At 56.0% G+C, this 13,988-nt stretch overlaps 3 protein-coding genes across 3 annotated transcripts; all 3 read right to left on the bottom strand.

The window, feature by feature from the left end:
• Nucleotides 1-2,024: 2,024 nt before the first annotated feature.
• LOC126913676 (interferon) lies at nt 2,025-2,600 on the bottom strand. The gene has a single exon (XM_050716673.1). It carries the CDS (start codon nt 2,598-2,600, stop codon nt 2,025-2,027), a length of 576 nt encoding a protein of 191 aa, XP_050572630.1.
• A 4,413-nt stretch (nt 2,601-7,013) lies between these two features.
• On the bottom strand, nt 7,014-7,589 carry LOC118257700 (interferon). The gene has a single exon (XM_035565930.1). It carries the CDS (start codon nt 7,587-7,589, stop codon nt 7,014-7,016), a length of 576 nt encoding a protein of 191 aa, XP_035421823.1.
• Nucleotides 7,590-12,002: 4,413 nt separating this feature from the next.
• On the bottom strand, nt 12,003-12,578 carry LOC118257702 (interferon). The gene has a single exon (XM_035565932.1). It carries the CDS (start codon nt 12,576-12,578, stop codon nt 12,003-12,005), a length of 576 nt encoding a protein of 191 aa, XP_035421825.1.
• Between the last annotated feature and the right edge of the window lie 1,410 nt (nt 12,579-13,988).

Raw genomic sequence — 13,988 nt, 5'->3', positions numbered from 1 at the left:
TGCTGTTGGTGCGCGTGAGGTGGTTGGTGAGTGCCCAGCCCTCTGGTTTGCCAAGAGCTCCGTGCAAGGGCTCTGTGTCCTTGCGGGAGTCCGCGCCTCCTCCGAGTGTGGTGTTGTTTGGTAAGTCACCTGTTCTGCCTTTGAGTCCTTCATCCAGGTTTTTTATGAAGGCGTTAAAGAGCCCTGTCCCTAAAATGGCGGCCTAGGGCATCCCGTTAGTGACTGGCTGCCAGCCTGCTGTAACCCCGTTTAGTGTAAGCCGCTGAGGCCGCCTCGTCTGGGGGTTGTTTTCCCATCGTGCTGTGTAGTTGATGAGCTGTTTGCTGTCCGTTTTGTCCAGAAGGGTACTGCGAGAGGAAGTATGAAAGCTTTGCTAGAATCACACAGAATCACAAAATATGAGGGATTGGAAGGGACCTTGAACGATCGTCTAGTCTGTTCCCACTGCCAGAGCAGGAAGACTTAGATGACGTCGCACAAGAACGCATCGAGGCAGGTTTTGAATGTCTCCAGAGAAGGGAACTCCACAAGTCCCGTGGTCAGCCTGTTCCAGTGTTCTCTCACCCTCACCGTGAAAAAGTTTCGTCTCATATTTACACAGAACGTGAGATGCAAACTGAACATTCCAGCTTGCACCCGTTGCTTCTTGTCCTATCTTTAGATGTCACAGAGAAGAACCTGGCTCCGTCCTGCTGACACTCATCCTTTACACATTAAGGTCACCCCCGAGTCTCCTGCTCTCCAAGCTAAAGAGACCCAGCTCCCTCAGCCATCCGTCGTAAGGGAGATGCTCCACTCCCTTCGTCATCCTCGTGGCTCTGTGCTGGACTCTCTCAAGCAGTTCCCTGTCCTTAGTGAAGTAAGGGTCCGAGAACTGGAGACAATATTCCAGATGCGGTCTCAGCAGGGCAGAGTAGAGGGGAAGGAGAGGCTCTCTCAACCTAATAACCACAGCCCTTGTAATCCACCCCAGGATGCCATTGGCGTTCTTAGCCACAAGCGCACAGTGCTGGCTCCTGGTCATCGTGCTGTCCACCAGGACCCCCGGGTCCGTTTCCCCTTCGCTGCTCTCCAGCAGGACAGTCCCCAAGGTATCGTGGTGTCTGGAGTTGTGCTTGCCCGGATGCAGGACTCTACGCTTGCCCTTGTTATATTTCATTAAATTTCTCCCCGCCAATGTGAAATGATGACGTCTCCCTGCAATGTAAAAAGATGACGCTGGGTGGTGTCCCTTGGTGAGGCAGGAGGGTAACGTTGTCCTGAGAGGAGAAGCTTGAGTCAAAGAGGACATTCCTCTCGTGCAGCTGTGTTGGCTGTGACCAGTGAGTGTGTCATGCCCGTGAGCGTGCAGTGTGCCTGGTCAGGCGCGAAGGCCACATTGATCCTGGGCCATGTGGGTGGGAGAGCGGGCAGCGGGCTGTGAAGGGGCTGGTTGGCTGCGGAGCGGTGTGCCTGGTGAGGTCATCAGTGGTGTGGTGGAGGGAGGGGTTTGTGGTCGCTGAAGCTGTCGAGGTTGTAGGAGAGGAGTGGAGCGAGAGCGAGCTGTGCGTGCTGATGGAGGCTGAGAGAAGGAGAGAGGTGCTGGGCGCGTGGGGGTGGTAGCTGCGAGGGTGTGTGTGGGGAGATAGAGAGAGAGGGACTGTTGTCAGAGGTGCCCCGGGATGGGACGGGAGAGGGGTGATCGAGACGAGTTTGGTTGGTGGGGTTGTCCCAAGATGGTTGAGTGGGAAGTGCGTGAGCACTTGAGGGCTAAGCAGAAGTGTAAGGCTGGAGATGAGGGCATCATCCAGATGCCCTCAGGCCAGTGAGAGGGATGCTCTAGGACTGGTCAGGTTCTTACAAAAGGTCTTTATTTACTTTGCATAAATAGTTAATAAATAGATGACAAGCTTGGTTGAAATAAATAGTTAAATAAGGAGGTGGTGGGTGGTGGTGGGCTCTGGGCTCTGGTCAGTTCTTGTCAGCGTCCGTGTGTGGTGGGCGAAGGGGGGCGTCAGGGCAGAGGTGCGCGTGTGGGGCTCCTCTTAGCGCATGGTGCGGGTGAGGCGGTGGATGCGCTGGAAGCAGGCGTGAGCCTCGAGGCGGACGTGGTCCCAGGCGCAGGGGCTGTAGGTGTGGTTCTGGAGGAAGTGTTGGATGCAGCCGAAGTACTTGTTGATGCTGAGGTGAAGGTTGCGGGGCCCTCGCCTGTGGAAGCGCGTGGCGTCGGCTGGGAAGCAGCGCTCGAGGTGGTGGATGTGGTGCTGGAGCTGGTTGAGGAGGTCGTGGCGTGCGGTGTCGAGCCAGTGCGCGGGGGTGCTGGGGCTGCTGAGGGTGTCGAAGAGGTGTTGGAGGAGGTGGTGGACGGTGTGTGCGGCTTGCTGTGTGTCGTTGGTGTCCAGGAGGGTGTCCGGGAAGGAGCAAGGCGCGTGTTGCTGCGGGCAGGGCTGCGTGGGGCTGGGAGCCATGTCGCGGAGGAGCTGGAGGCTGTCCCAGGGGAAGGCGCTGTCGTGGAGGCGCAGGGGGCTGCAGGAGAAGGCGTTGGCGGGAGGCGTGAGGAGGAGCAGGAGCGCCAGGGCGCTGTGGATGGCTGTTGGTGTTGGGGCTGCGGGCCCAGGCATGGTGGGAGTTGGGTTGTGCTGGGCAGGAGCCTGTTGGGGCTGGGTGGTGGTGCGGGTGGTGGCAGTGCTCGGGGTGCTGCCGTGTGTCGGGCTTTATGCGGTGCGGCATCTTTCTTTCCCTTCGTCGCTTTCTGGTTGGTGAGAGTTTCCGGCTGTGGTTTTCAGTTTTGGTGGTTGTGGTGTGTGGGGAAGTGCGTTGTTGGGGTGGCCCTGAGCGTGGTGTAGGTGCTTGGCTGGTGTTTTTTGTTGAGGTGGTGGGTAATCTGTCCTTAGTGTTTGTGTGGGGGATGTGAAAGTGGTGGGGAGAGGGTGCTGGTGCAGCTGTGTTGCGGATGTGCTTTTCTTTGTGTTTCCCTTTTGGCCTTGAGGGAGAGTAGTTGAGTACTCCCCACGATTGCTCTTCCTTCCTAGGTCCACTTTCCCTATGTCATGCCCTAGTGTTAGGTTTGGGTTTTTTCTTCGTGGTCTTATTTTGCCTGTCTGTTCCCTTTTACTTTCAGCGCAGTCGTTCATTGCAGGTTTAGAGGTGTTTCTGGAGGCAGGGGTGTTGTGAGCTGCTCGGTCCTACTGCGGTTCTGCGGTCAGGTATCATTGGAGGAGATGTGTCCCTTGTGCTCCTGTGCTTTGAATGTCTGTATGGATGGAGCTTCCCAAAGCATGTCTGCTCCTTGTCCCTGTGTTGGATCACCCATCTCTTGGGTTTGCGTGTGTTTTGTTTTCGGATGAAGAGGAACTTTATGGTAGCGTTCCCTGCAAATGAAGGGACCCCCAAGGGTCATAGAATCATTGAGTTTGGGGAAGATGTCTAAGATCATCTAGTTGAACCATTGATCTTGAATTAAAGTCCAGCAGTAACCCTTGCCATTAAGTCCTGAATGTACGCGTTTCTTGAAGATCTCCAGGGATATTGACTCAACCATTTTGCCGGACGGCCTATTCCAATGCTTGCCCAACCCTTTCAGTCATGAAATTTCTCCTCATCTCCAAGCTAGACCTCTCCTGGTGAACCGTAAGGCCCTTTTCCCTCTTAGTGCTGTGGAGAAGAGCCCCATTCTCCACCTTGCAACGCAACGTCCTTTAAGTTATTTGTGAAGTACAGCAAGGTCTCCCCTGAGCCCTCTTTCGTACAAGCGGAGGGACACAGGGTCCCTCTGCCCCCCTCATAAGACTTGTTCTCTAGACCCTTCCCTAGCGTTGTTGCCCTAACTCATCAAGTCCATCTCGTGTCTCCAGAGAGGACACTGCATTGGCCGTGGTGCTGCGCGTGCCTCCCTGTGAGGGGGGTGTTGTGGGTGAAGGGAGGTTGTCTGCAGTGGTGGTGTGGTTGAAGGCAGGGTGTGCAAGCGCTGGGGCAGAGGCCGCGAGAGCGGTTGTGGTGTGGATGTGTGAGGGTTTCCCTTTATTCCTTGAGGAGTGCTGTCGTGCTTTTCTTTTGCCCTTCAGAATTGCCTTTCTGAGCATGTGCTTTTGTTGTGTGAAGGCCGCTTGCTGGTTGTATTGGGTTTGGGTTTTGGTATTAGTTATTTGTGAAGCAGTAGAATGGCAAGGAGCTCTTTCCTCTGTCATGGCATGTAGGCGTTGGTTGGTCCTTGTGGGAAGAAGGCTGTCAAGGAGGCTGTGAAGGTGTCAGGAGGCAAGAAGAATTGTAGAACCATGGTATATTGTGAGTGCGAAGGGACCCTCAAGGATCATGGAGTCAAGTCCCGGGTCCATGCTGGAGGAGCCAAGAACCAAACCGTATTTCTGAGAGCCTTGTCCAAGCACTCCTTGAGCTCCGGGAGGGTTCGGTGCCGTGCCCATCTCCCTGTGGAGCGTGTTCCAGTGTCCAGCTACCTTGTCTGGGAAGAACCTTTTCCGAAGAGCCAGCCTGACCCTCCCCTGTCCCAGCTCCATGCGGTTCCCTGGGGTCCTGTTGCTGTCCCCAGAGAGCAGAGCTCAGCGCCTGCCCCTCTGCTCCCTCATGAGGGAGCTGTAGGCCGGCATGAGGCGACCCCTCCGTCTCCTCTATTGTTGGCTGAAGGAAGTGAGGGACCTCATCTACTGCTCACACGTCTTGCTCTCTGGACCTTTCACAGTCTCCGTTTCCCTCCTGTGGAAGTTCTCCAATGGCTTTATGCCCTTGTTTTGTGGTACCCAGAAGGGTAGAGGGTGCTCGAGGTGAGGCTGCCCCAGAGCAGAGTGGGACAATCCCTTCCCTCGCTGTGCCCGTGGCCGCCCAGGATACGGCTGGCCCTTTTGTCTGCCAGGGCATGCTGCTGGCTCACGTTGCCCTTGGCGTTGACCCAAACCCTGAGACGTGTTTCTGTGGGGCCACTGTCCGGCCTGTGTTCCTCCCGTGTGTAGGTGAAGGCAGGGTTGCCCCGTCCCCGGTGCAGCCCAATGCAGCACTTGCTGTTGGTGCGCGTGAGGTGGTTGGTGAGTGCCCAGCCCTCTGGTTTGCCAAGAGCTCCGTGCAAGGGCTCTGTGTCCTTGCAGGAGTCCGCGCCTCCTCCGAGTGTGGTGTTGTTTGGTAAGTCACCTGTTCTGCCTTTGAGTCCTTCATCCAGGTTTTTTATGAAGGCGTTAAAGAGCCCTGTCCCTAAAATGGCGGCCTAGGGCATCCCGTTAGTGACTGGCTGCCAGCCTGCTGTAACCCCGTTTAGTGTAAGCCGCTGAGGCCGCCTCGTCTGGGGGTTGTTTTCCCATCGTGCTGTGTAGTTGATGAGCTGTTTGCTGTCCGTTTTGTCCAGAAGGGTACTGCGAGAGGAAGTATGAAAGCTTTGCTAGAATCACACAGAATCACAAAATATGAGGGATTGGAAGGGACCTTGAACGATCGTCTAGTCTGTTCCCACTGCCAGAGCAGGAAGACTTAGATGACGTCGCACAAGAACGCATCGAGGCAGGTTTTGAATGTCTCCAGAGAAGGGAACTCCACAAGTCCCGTGGTCAGCCTGTTCCAGTGTTCTCTCACCCTCACCGTGAAAAAGTTTCGTCTCATATTTACACAGAACGTGAGATGCAAACTGAACATTCCAGCTTGCACCCGTTGCTTCTTGTCCTATCTTTAGATGTCACAGAGAAGAACCTGGCTCCGTCCTGCTGACACTCATCCTTTACACATTAAGGTCACCCCCGAGTCTCCTGCTCTCCAAGCTAAAGAGACCCAGCTCCCTCAGCCATCCGTCGTAAGGGAGATGCTCCACTCCCTTCGTCATCCTCGTGGCTCTGTGCTGGACTCTCTCAAGCAGTTCCCTGTCCTTAGTGAAGTAAGGGTCCGAGAACTGGAGACAATATTCCAGATGCGGTCTCAGCAGGGCAGAGTAGAGGGGAAGGAGAGGCTCTCTCAACCTAATAACCACAGCCCTTGTAATCCACCCCAGGATGCCATTGGCGTTCTTAGCCACAAGCGCACAGTGCTGGCTCCTGGTCATCGTGCTGTCCACCAGGACCCCCGGGTCCGTTTCCCCTTCGCTGCTCTCCAGCAGGACAGTCCCCAAGGTATCGTGGTGTCTGGAGTTGTGCTTGCCCGGATGCAGGACTCTACGCTTGCCCTTGTTATATTTCATTAAATTTCTCCCCGCCAATGTGAAATGATGACGTCTCCCTGCAATGTAAAAAGATGACGCTGGGTGGTGTCCCTTGGTGAGGCAGGAGGGTAATGTTGTCCTGAGAGGAGAAGCTTGAGTCAAAGAGGACATTCCTCTCGTGCAGCTGTGTTGGCTGTGACCAGTGAGTGTGTCATGCCCGTGAGCGTGCAGTGTGCCTGGTCAGGCGCGAAGGCCACATTGATCCTGGGCCATGTGGGTGGGAGAGCGGGCAGCGGGCTGTGAAGGGGCTGGTTGGCTGCGGAGCGGTGTGCCTGGTGAGGTCATCAGTGGTGTGGTGGAGGGAGGGGTTTGTGGTCGCTGAAGCTGTCGAGGTTGTAGGAGAGGAGTGGAGCGAGAGCGAGCTGTGCGTGCTGATGGAGGCTGAGAGAAGGAGAGAGGTGCTGGGTGCGTGGGGGTGGTAGCTGCGAGGGTGTGTGTGGGGAGATAGAGAGAGAGGGACTGTTGTCAGAGGTGCCCCGGGATGGGACGGGAGAGGGGTGATCGAGACGAGTTTGGTTGGTGGGGTTGTCCCAAGATGGTTGAGTGGGAAGTGCGTGAGCACTTGAGGGCTAAGCAGAAGTGTAAGGCTGGAGATGAGGGCATCATCCAGATGCCCTCAGGCCAGTGAGAGGGATGCTCTAGGACTGGTCAGGTTCTTACAAAAGGTCTTTATTTACTTTGCATAAATAGTTAATAAATAGATGACAAGCTTGGTTGAAATAAATAGTTAAATAAGGAGGTGGTGGGTGGTGGTGGGCTCTGGGCTCTGGTCAGTTCTTGTCAGCGTCCGTGTGTGGTGGGCGAAGGGGGGCGTCAGGGCAGAGGTGCGCGTGTGGGGCTCCTCTTAGCGCATGGTGCGGGTGAGGCGGTGGATGCGCTGGAAGCAGGCGTGAGCCTCGAGGCGGACGTGGTCCCAGGCGCAGGGGCTGTAGGTGTGGTTCTGGAGGAAGTGTTGGATGCAGCCGAAGTACTTGTTGATGCTGAGGTGAAGGTTGCGGGGCCCTCGCCTGTGGAAGCGCGTGGCGTCGGCTGGGAAGCAGCGCTCGAGGTGGTGGATGTGGTGCTGGAGCTGGTTGAGGAGGTCGTGGCGTGCGGTGTCGAGCCAGTGCGCGGGGGTGCTGGGGCTGCTGAGGGTGTCGAAGAGGTGTTGGAGGAGGTGGTGGACGGTGTGTGCGGCTTGCTGTGTGTCGTTGGTGTCCAGGAGGGTGTCCGGGAAGGAGCAAGGCGCGTGTTGCTGCGGGCAGGGCTGCGTGGGGCTGGGAGCCATGTCGCGGAGGAGCTGGAGGCTGTCCCAGGGGAAGGCGCTGTCGTGGAGGCGCAGGGGGCTGCAGGAGAAGGCGTTGGCGGGAGGCGTGAGGAGGAGCAGGAGCGCCAGGGCGCTGTGGATGGCTGTTGGTGTTGGGGCTGCGGGCCCAGGCATGGTGGGAGTTGGGTTGTGCTGGGCAGGAGCCTGTTGGGGCTGGGTGGTGGTGCGGGTGGTGGCAGTGCTCGGGGTGCTGCCGTGTGTCGGGCTTTATGCGGTGCGGCATCTTTCTTTCCCTTCGTCGCTTTCTGGTTGGTGAGAGTTTCCGGCTGTGGTTTTCAGTTTTGGTGGTTGTGGTGTGTGGGGAAGTGCGTTGTTGGGGTGGCCCTGAGCGTGGTGTAGGTGCTTGGCTGGTGTTTTTTGTTGAGGTGGTGGGTAATCTGTCCTTAGTGTTTGTGTGGGGGATGTGAAAGTGGTGGGGAGAGGGTGCTGGTGCAGCTGTGTTGCGGATGTGCTTTTCTTTGTGTTTCCCTTTTGGCCTTGAGGGAGAGTAGTTGAGTACTCCCCACGATTGCTCTTCCTTCCTAGGTCCACTTTCCCTATGTCATGCCCTAGTGTTAGGTTTGGGTTTTTTCTTCGTGGTCTTATTTTGCCTGTCTGTTCCCTTTTACTTTCAGCGCAGTCGTTCATTGCAGGTTTAGAGGTGTTTCTGGAGGCAGGGGTGTTGTGAGCTGCTCGGTCCTACTGCGGTTCTGCGGTCAGGTATCATTGGAGGAGATGTGTCCCTTGTGCTCCTGTGCTTTGAATGTCTGTATGGATGGAGCTTCCCAAAGCATGTCTGCTCCTTGTCCCTGTGTTGGATCACCCATCTCTTGGGTTTGCGTGTGTTTTGTTTTCGGATGAAGAGGAACTTTATGGTAGCGTTCCCTGCAAATGAAGGGACCCCCAAGGGTCATAGAATCATTGAGTTTGGGGAAGATGTCTAAGATCATCTAGTTGAACCATTGATCTTGAATTAAAGTCCAGCAGTAACCCTTGCCATTAAGTCCTGAATGTACGCGTTTCTTGAAGATCTCCAGGGATATTGACTCAACCATTTTGCCGGACGGCCTATTCTAATGCTTGCCCAACCCTTTCAGTCATGAAATTTCTCCTCATCTCCAAGCTAGACCTCTCCTGGTGAACCGTAAGGCCCTTTTCCCTCTTAGTGCTGTGGAGAAGAGCCCCATTCTCCACCTTGCAACGCAACGTCCTTTAAGTTATTTGTGAAGTACAGCAAGGTCTCCCCTGAGCCCTCTTTCGTACAAGCGGAGGGACACAGGGTCCCTCTGCCCCCCTCATAAGACTTGTTCTCTAGACCCTTCCCTAGCGTTGTTGCCCTAACTCATCAAGTCCATCTCGTGTCTCCAGAGAGGACACTGCATTGGCCGTGGTGCTGCGCGTGCCTCCCTGTGAGGGGGGTGTTGTGGGTGAAGGGAGGTTGTCTGCAGTGGTGGTGTGGTTGAAGGCAGGGTGTGCAAGCGCTGGGGCAGAGGCCGCGAGAGCGGTTGTGGTGTGGATGTGTGAGGGTTTCCCTTTATTCCTTGAGGAGTGCTGTTGTGCTTTTCTTTTGCCCTTCAGAATTGCCTTTCTGAGCATGTGCTTTTGTTGTGTGAAGGCCGCTTGCTGGTTGTATTGGGTTTGGGTTTTGGTATTAGTTATTTGTGAAGCAGTAGAATGGCAAGGAGCTCTTTCCTCTGTCATGGCATGTAGGTGTTGGTTGGTCCTTGTGGGAAGAAGGCTGTCAAGGAGGCTGTGAAGGTGTCAGGAGGCAAGAAGAATTGTAGAACCATGGTATATTGTGAGTGCGAAGGGACCCTCAAGGATCATGGAGTCAAGTCCCGGGTCCATGCTGGAGGAGCCGAGAACCAAACCGTATTTCTGAGAGCCTTGTCCAAGCACTCCTTGAGCTCCGGGAGGGTTCGGTGCCGTGCCCATCTCCCTGTGGAGCGTGTTCCAGTGTCCAGCTACCTTGTCTGGGAAGAACCTTTTCCGAAGAGCCAGCCTGACCCTCCCCTGTCCCAGCTCCATGCGGTTCCCTGGGGTCCTGTTGCTGTCCCCAGAGAGCAGAGCTTAGCGCCTGCCCCTCTGCTCCCTCATGAGGGAGCTGTAGGCCGTCATGAGGCGACCCCTCCGTCTCCTCTATTGTTGGCTGAAGGAAGTGAGGGACCTCATCTACTGCTCACACGTCTTGCTCTCTGGACCTTTCACAGTCTCCGTTTCCCTCCTGTGGAAGTTCTCCAATGGCTTTATGCCCTTGTTTTGTGGTACCCAGAAGGGTAGAGGGTGCTCGAGGTGAGGCTGCCCCAGAGCAGAGTGGGACAATCCCTTCCCTCGCTGTGCCCGTGGCCGCCCAGGATACGGCTGGCCCTTTTGTCTGCCAGGGCATGCTGCTGGCTCACGTTGCCCTTGGCGTTGACCCAAACCCTGAGACGTGTTTCTGTGGGGCCACTGTCCGGCCTGTGTTCCTCCCGTGTGTAGGTGAAGGCAGGGTTGCCCCGTCCCCGGTGCAGCCCAATGCAGCACTTGCTGTTGGTGCGCGTGAGGTGGTTGGTGAGTGCCCAGCCCTCTGGTTTGCCAAGAGCTCCGTGCAAGGGCTCTGTGTCCTTGCGGGAGTCCGCGCCTCCTCCGAGTGTGGTGTTGTTTGGTAAGTCACCTGTTCTGCCTTTGAGTCCTTCATCCAGGTTTTTTATGAAGGCGTTAAAGAGCCCTGTCCCTAAAATGGCGGCCTAGGGCATCCCGTTAGTGACTGGCTGCCAGCCTGCTGTAACCCCGTTTAGTGTAAGCCGCTGAGGCCGCCTCGTCTGGGGGTTGTTTTCCCATCGTGCTGTGTAGTTGATGAGCTGTTTGCTGTCCGTTTTGTCCAGAAGGGTACTGTGAGAGGAAGTATAAAAGCTTTGCTAGAATCACACAGAATCACAAAATATGAGGGATTGGAAGGGACCTTGAACGATCGTCTAGTCTGTTCCCACTGCCAGAGCAGGAAGACTTAGATGACGTCGCACAAGAACGCATCGAGGCAGGTTTTGAATGTCTCCAGAGAAGGGAACTCCACAAGTCCCATGGTCAGCCTGTTCCAGTGTTCTCTCACCCTCACCGTGAAAAAGTTTCGTCTCATATTTACACAGAACGTGAGATGCAAACTGAACATTCCAGCTTGCACCCGTTGCTTCTTGTCCTATCTTTAGATGTCACAGAGAAGAACCTGGCTCCGTCCTGCTGACACTCATCCTTTACACATTAAGGTCACCCCCGAGTCTCCTGCTCTCCAAGCTAAAGAGACCCAGCTCCCTCAGCCATCCGTCGTAAGGGAGATGCTCCACTCCCTTCGTCATCCTCGTGGCTCTGTGCTGGACTCTCTCAAGCAGTTCCCTGTCCTTAGTGAAGTAAGGGTCCGAGAACTGGAGACAATATTCCAGATGTGGTCTCAGCAGGGCAGAGTAGAGGGGAAGGAGAGGCTCTCTCAACCTAATAACCACAGCCCTTGTAATCCACCCCAGGATGCCATTGGCGTTCTTAGCCACAAGCGCACAGTGCTGGCTCCTGGTCATCGTGCTGTCCACCAGGACCCCCGGGTCCGTTTCCCCTTCGCTGCTCTCCAGCAGGACAGTCCCCAAGGTATCGTGGTGTCTGGAGTTGTGCTTGCCCGGATGCAGGACTCTACGCTTGCCCTTGTTATATTTCATTAAATTTCTCCCCGCCAATGTGAAATGATGACGTCTCCCTGCAATGTAAAAAGATGACGCTGGGTGGTGTCCCTTGGTGAGGCAGGAGGGTAACGTTGTCCTGAGAGGAGAAGCTTGAGTCAAAGAGGACATTCCTCTCGTGCAGCTGTGTTGGCTGTGACCAGTGAGTGTGTCATGCCCGTGAGCGTGCAGTGTGCCTGGTCAGGCGCGAAGGCCACATTGATCCTGGGCCATGTGGGTGGGAGAGCGGGCAGCGGGCTGTGAAGGGGCTGGTTGGCTGCGGAGCGGTGTGCCTGGTGAGGTCATCAGTGGTGTGGTGGAGGGAGGGGTTTGTGGTCGCTGAAGCTGTCGAGGTTGTAGGAGAGGAGTGGAGCGAGAGCGAGCTGTGCGTGCTGATGGAGGCTGAGAGAAGGAGAGAGGTGCTGGGTGCGTGGGGGTGGTAGCTGCGAGGGTGTGTGTGGGGAGATAGAGAGAGAGGGACTGTTGTCAGAGGTGCCCCGGGATGGGACGGGAGAGGGGTGATCGAGACGAGTTTGGTTGGTGGGGTTGTCCCAAGATGGTTGAGTGGGAAGTGCGTGAGCACTTGAGGGCTAAGCAGAAGTGTAAGGCTGGAGATGAGGGCATCATCCAGATGCCCTCAGGCCAGTGAGAGGGATGCTCTAGGACTGGTCAGGTTCTTACAAAAGGTCTTTATTTACTTTGCATAAATAGTTAATAAATAGATGACAAGCTTGGTTGAAATAAATAGTTAAATAAGGAGGTGGTGGGTGGTGGTGGGCTCTGGGCTCTGGTCAGTTCTTGTCAGCGTCCGTGTGTGGTGGGCGAAGGGAGGCGTCAGGGCAGAGGTGCGCGTGTGGGGCTCCTCTTAGCGCATGGTGCGGGTGAGGCGGTGGATGCGCTGGAAGCAGGCGTGAGCCTCGAGGCGGACGTGGTCCCAGGCGCAGGGGCTGTAGGTGTGGTTCTGGAGGAAGTGTTGGATGCAGCCGAAGTACTTGTTGATGCTGAGGTGAAGGTTGCGGGGCCCTCGCCTGTGGAAGCGCGTGGCGTCGGCTGGGAAGCAGCGCTCGAGGTGGTGGATGTGGTGCTGGAGCTGGTTGAGGAGGTCGTGGCGTGCGGTGTCGAGCCAGTGCGCGGGGGTGCTGGGGCTGCTGAGGGTGTCGAAGAGGTGTTGGAGGAGGTGGTGGACGGTGTGTGCGGCTTGCTGTGTGTCGTTGGTGTCCAGGAGGGTGTCCGGGAAGGAGCAAGGCGCGTGTTGCTGCGGGCAGGGCTGCGTGGGGCTGGGAGCCATGTCGCGGAGGAGCTGGAGGCTGTCCCAGGGGAAGGCGCTGTCGTGGAGGCGCAGGGGGCTGCAGGAGAAGGCGTTGGCGGGAGGCGTGAGGAGGAGCAGGAGCGCCAGGGCGCTGTGGATGGCTGTTGGTGTTGGGGCTGCGGGCCCAGGCATGGTGGGAGTTGGGTTGTGCTGGGCAGGAGCCTGTTGGGGCTGGGTGGTGGTGCGGGTGGTGGCAGTGCTCGGGGTGCTGCCGTGTGTCGGGCTTTATGCGGTGCGGCATCTTTCTTTCCCTTCGTCGCTTTCTGGTTGGTGAGAGTTTCCGGCTGTGGTTTTCAGTTTTGGTGGTTGTGGTGTGTGGGGAAGTGCGTTGTTGGGGTGGCCCTGAGCGTGGTGTAGGTGCTTGGCTGGTGTTTTTTGTTGAGGTGGTGGGTAATCTGTCCTTAGTGTTTGTGTGGGGGATGTGAAAGTGGTGGGGAGAGGGTGCTGGTGCAGCTGTGTTGCGGATGTGCTTTTCTTTGTGTTTCCCTTTTGGCCTTGAGGGAGAGTAGTTGAGTACTCCCCACGATTGCTCTTCCTTCCTAGGTCCACTTTCCCTATGTCATGCCCTAGTGTTAGGTTTGGGTTTTTTCTTCGTGGTCTTATTTTGCCTGTCTGTTCCCTTTTACTTTCAGCGCAGTCGTTCATTGCAGGTTTAGAGGTGTTTCTGGAGGCAGGGGTGTTGTGAGCTGCTCGGTCCTACTGCGGTTCTGCGGTCAGGTATCATTGGAGGAGATGTGTCCCTTGTGCTCCTGTGCTTTGAATGTCTGTATGGATGGAGCTTCCCAAAGCATGTCTGCTCCTTGTCCCTGTGTTGGATCACCCATCTCTTGGGTTTGCGTGTGTTTTGTTTTCGGATGAAGAGGAACTTTATGGTAGCGTTCCCTGCAAATGAAGGGACCCCCAAGGGTCATAGAATCATTGAGTTTGGGGAAGATGTCTAAGATCATCTAGTTGAACCATTGATCTTGAATTAAAGTCCAGCAGTAACCCTTGCCATTAAGTCCTGAATGTACGCGTTTCTTGAAGATCTCCAGGGATATTGACTCAACCATTTTGCCGGACGGCCTATTCCAATGCTTGCCCAACCCTTTCAGTCATGAAATTTCTCCTCATCTCCAAGCTAGACCTCTCCTGGTGAACCGTAAGGCCCTTTTCCCTCTTAGTGCTGTGGAGAAGAGCCCCATTCTCCACCTTGCAACGCAACGTCCTTTAAGTTATTTGTGAAGTACAGCAAGGTCTCCCCTGAGCCCTCTTTCGTACAAGCGGAGGGACACAGGGTCCCTCTGCCCCCCTCATAAGACTTGTTCTCTAGACCCTTCCCTAGCGTTGTTGCCCTAACTCATCAAGTCCATCTCGTGTCTCCAGAGAGGACACTGCATTGGCCGTGGTGCTGCGCGTGCCTCCCTGTGAGGGGGGTGTTGTGGGTGAAGGGAGGTTGTCTGCAGTGGTGGTGTGGTTGAAGGCAGGGTGTGCAAGCGCTGGGGCAGAGGCCGCGAGAGCGGTTGTGGTGTGGATGTGTGAGGGTTTCCCTTTATTCCTTGA

Source organism: Cygnus atratus, unplaced genomic scaffold, assembly GCF_013377495.2.
Source record: "Cygnus atratus isolate AKBS03 ecotype Queensland, Australia unplaced genomic scaffold, CAtr_DNAZoo_HiC_assembly HiC_scaffold_171, whole genome shotgun sequence".
Classification (NCBI taxonomy): Eukaryota; Metazoa; Chordata; class Aves; order Anseriformes; family Anatidae; genus Cygnus; species Cygnus atratus.
The sequence above is the reverse complement of the archived record's forward strand: the minus strand, read 5'-3'. Positions and strand labels throughout refer to the sequence as shown.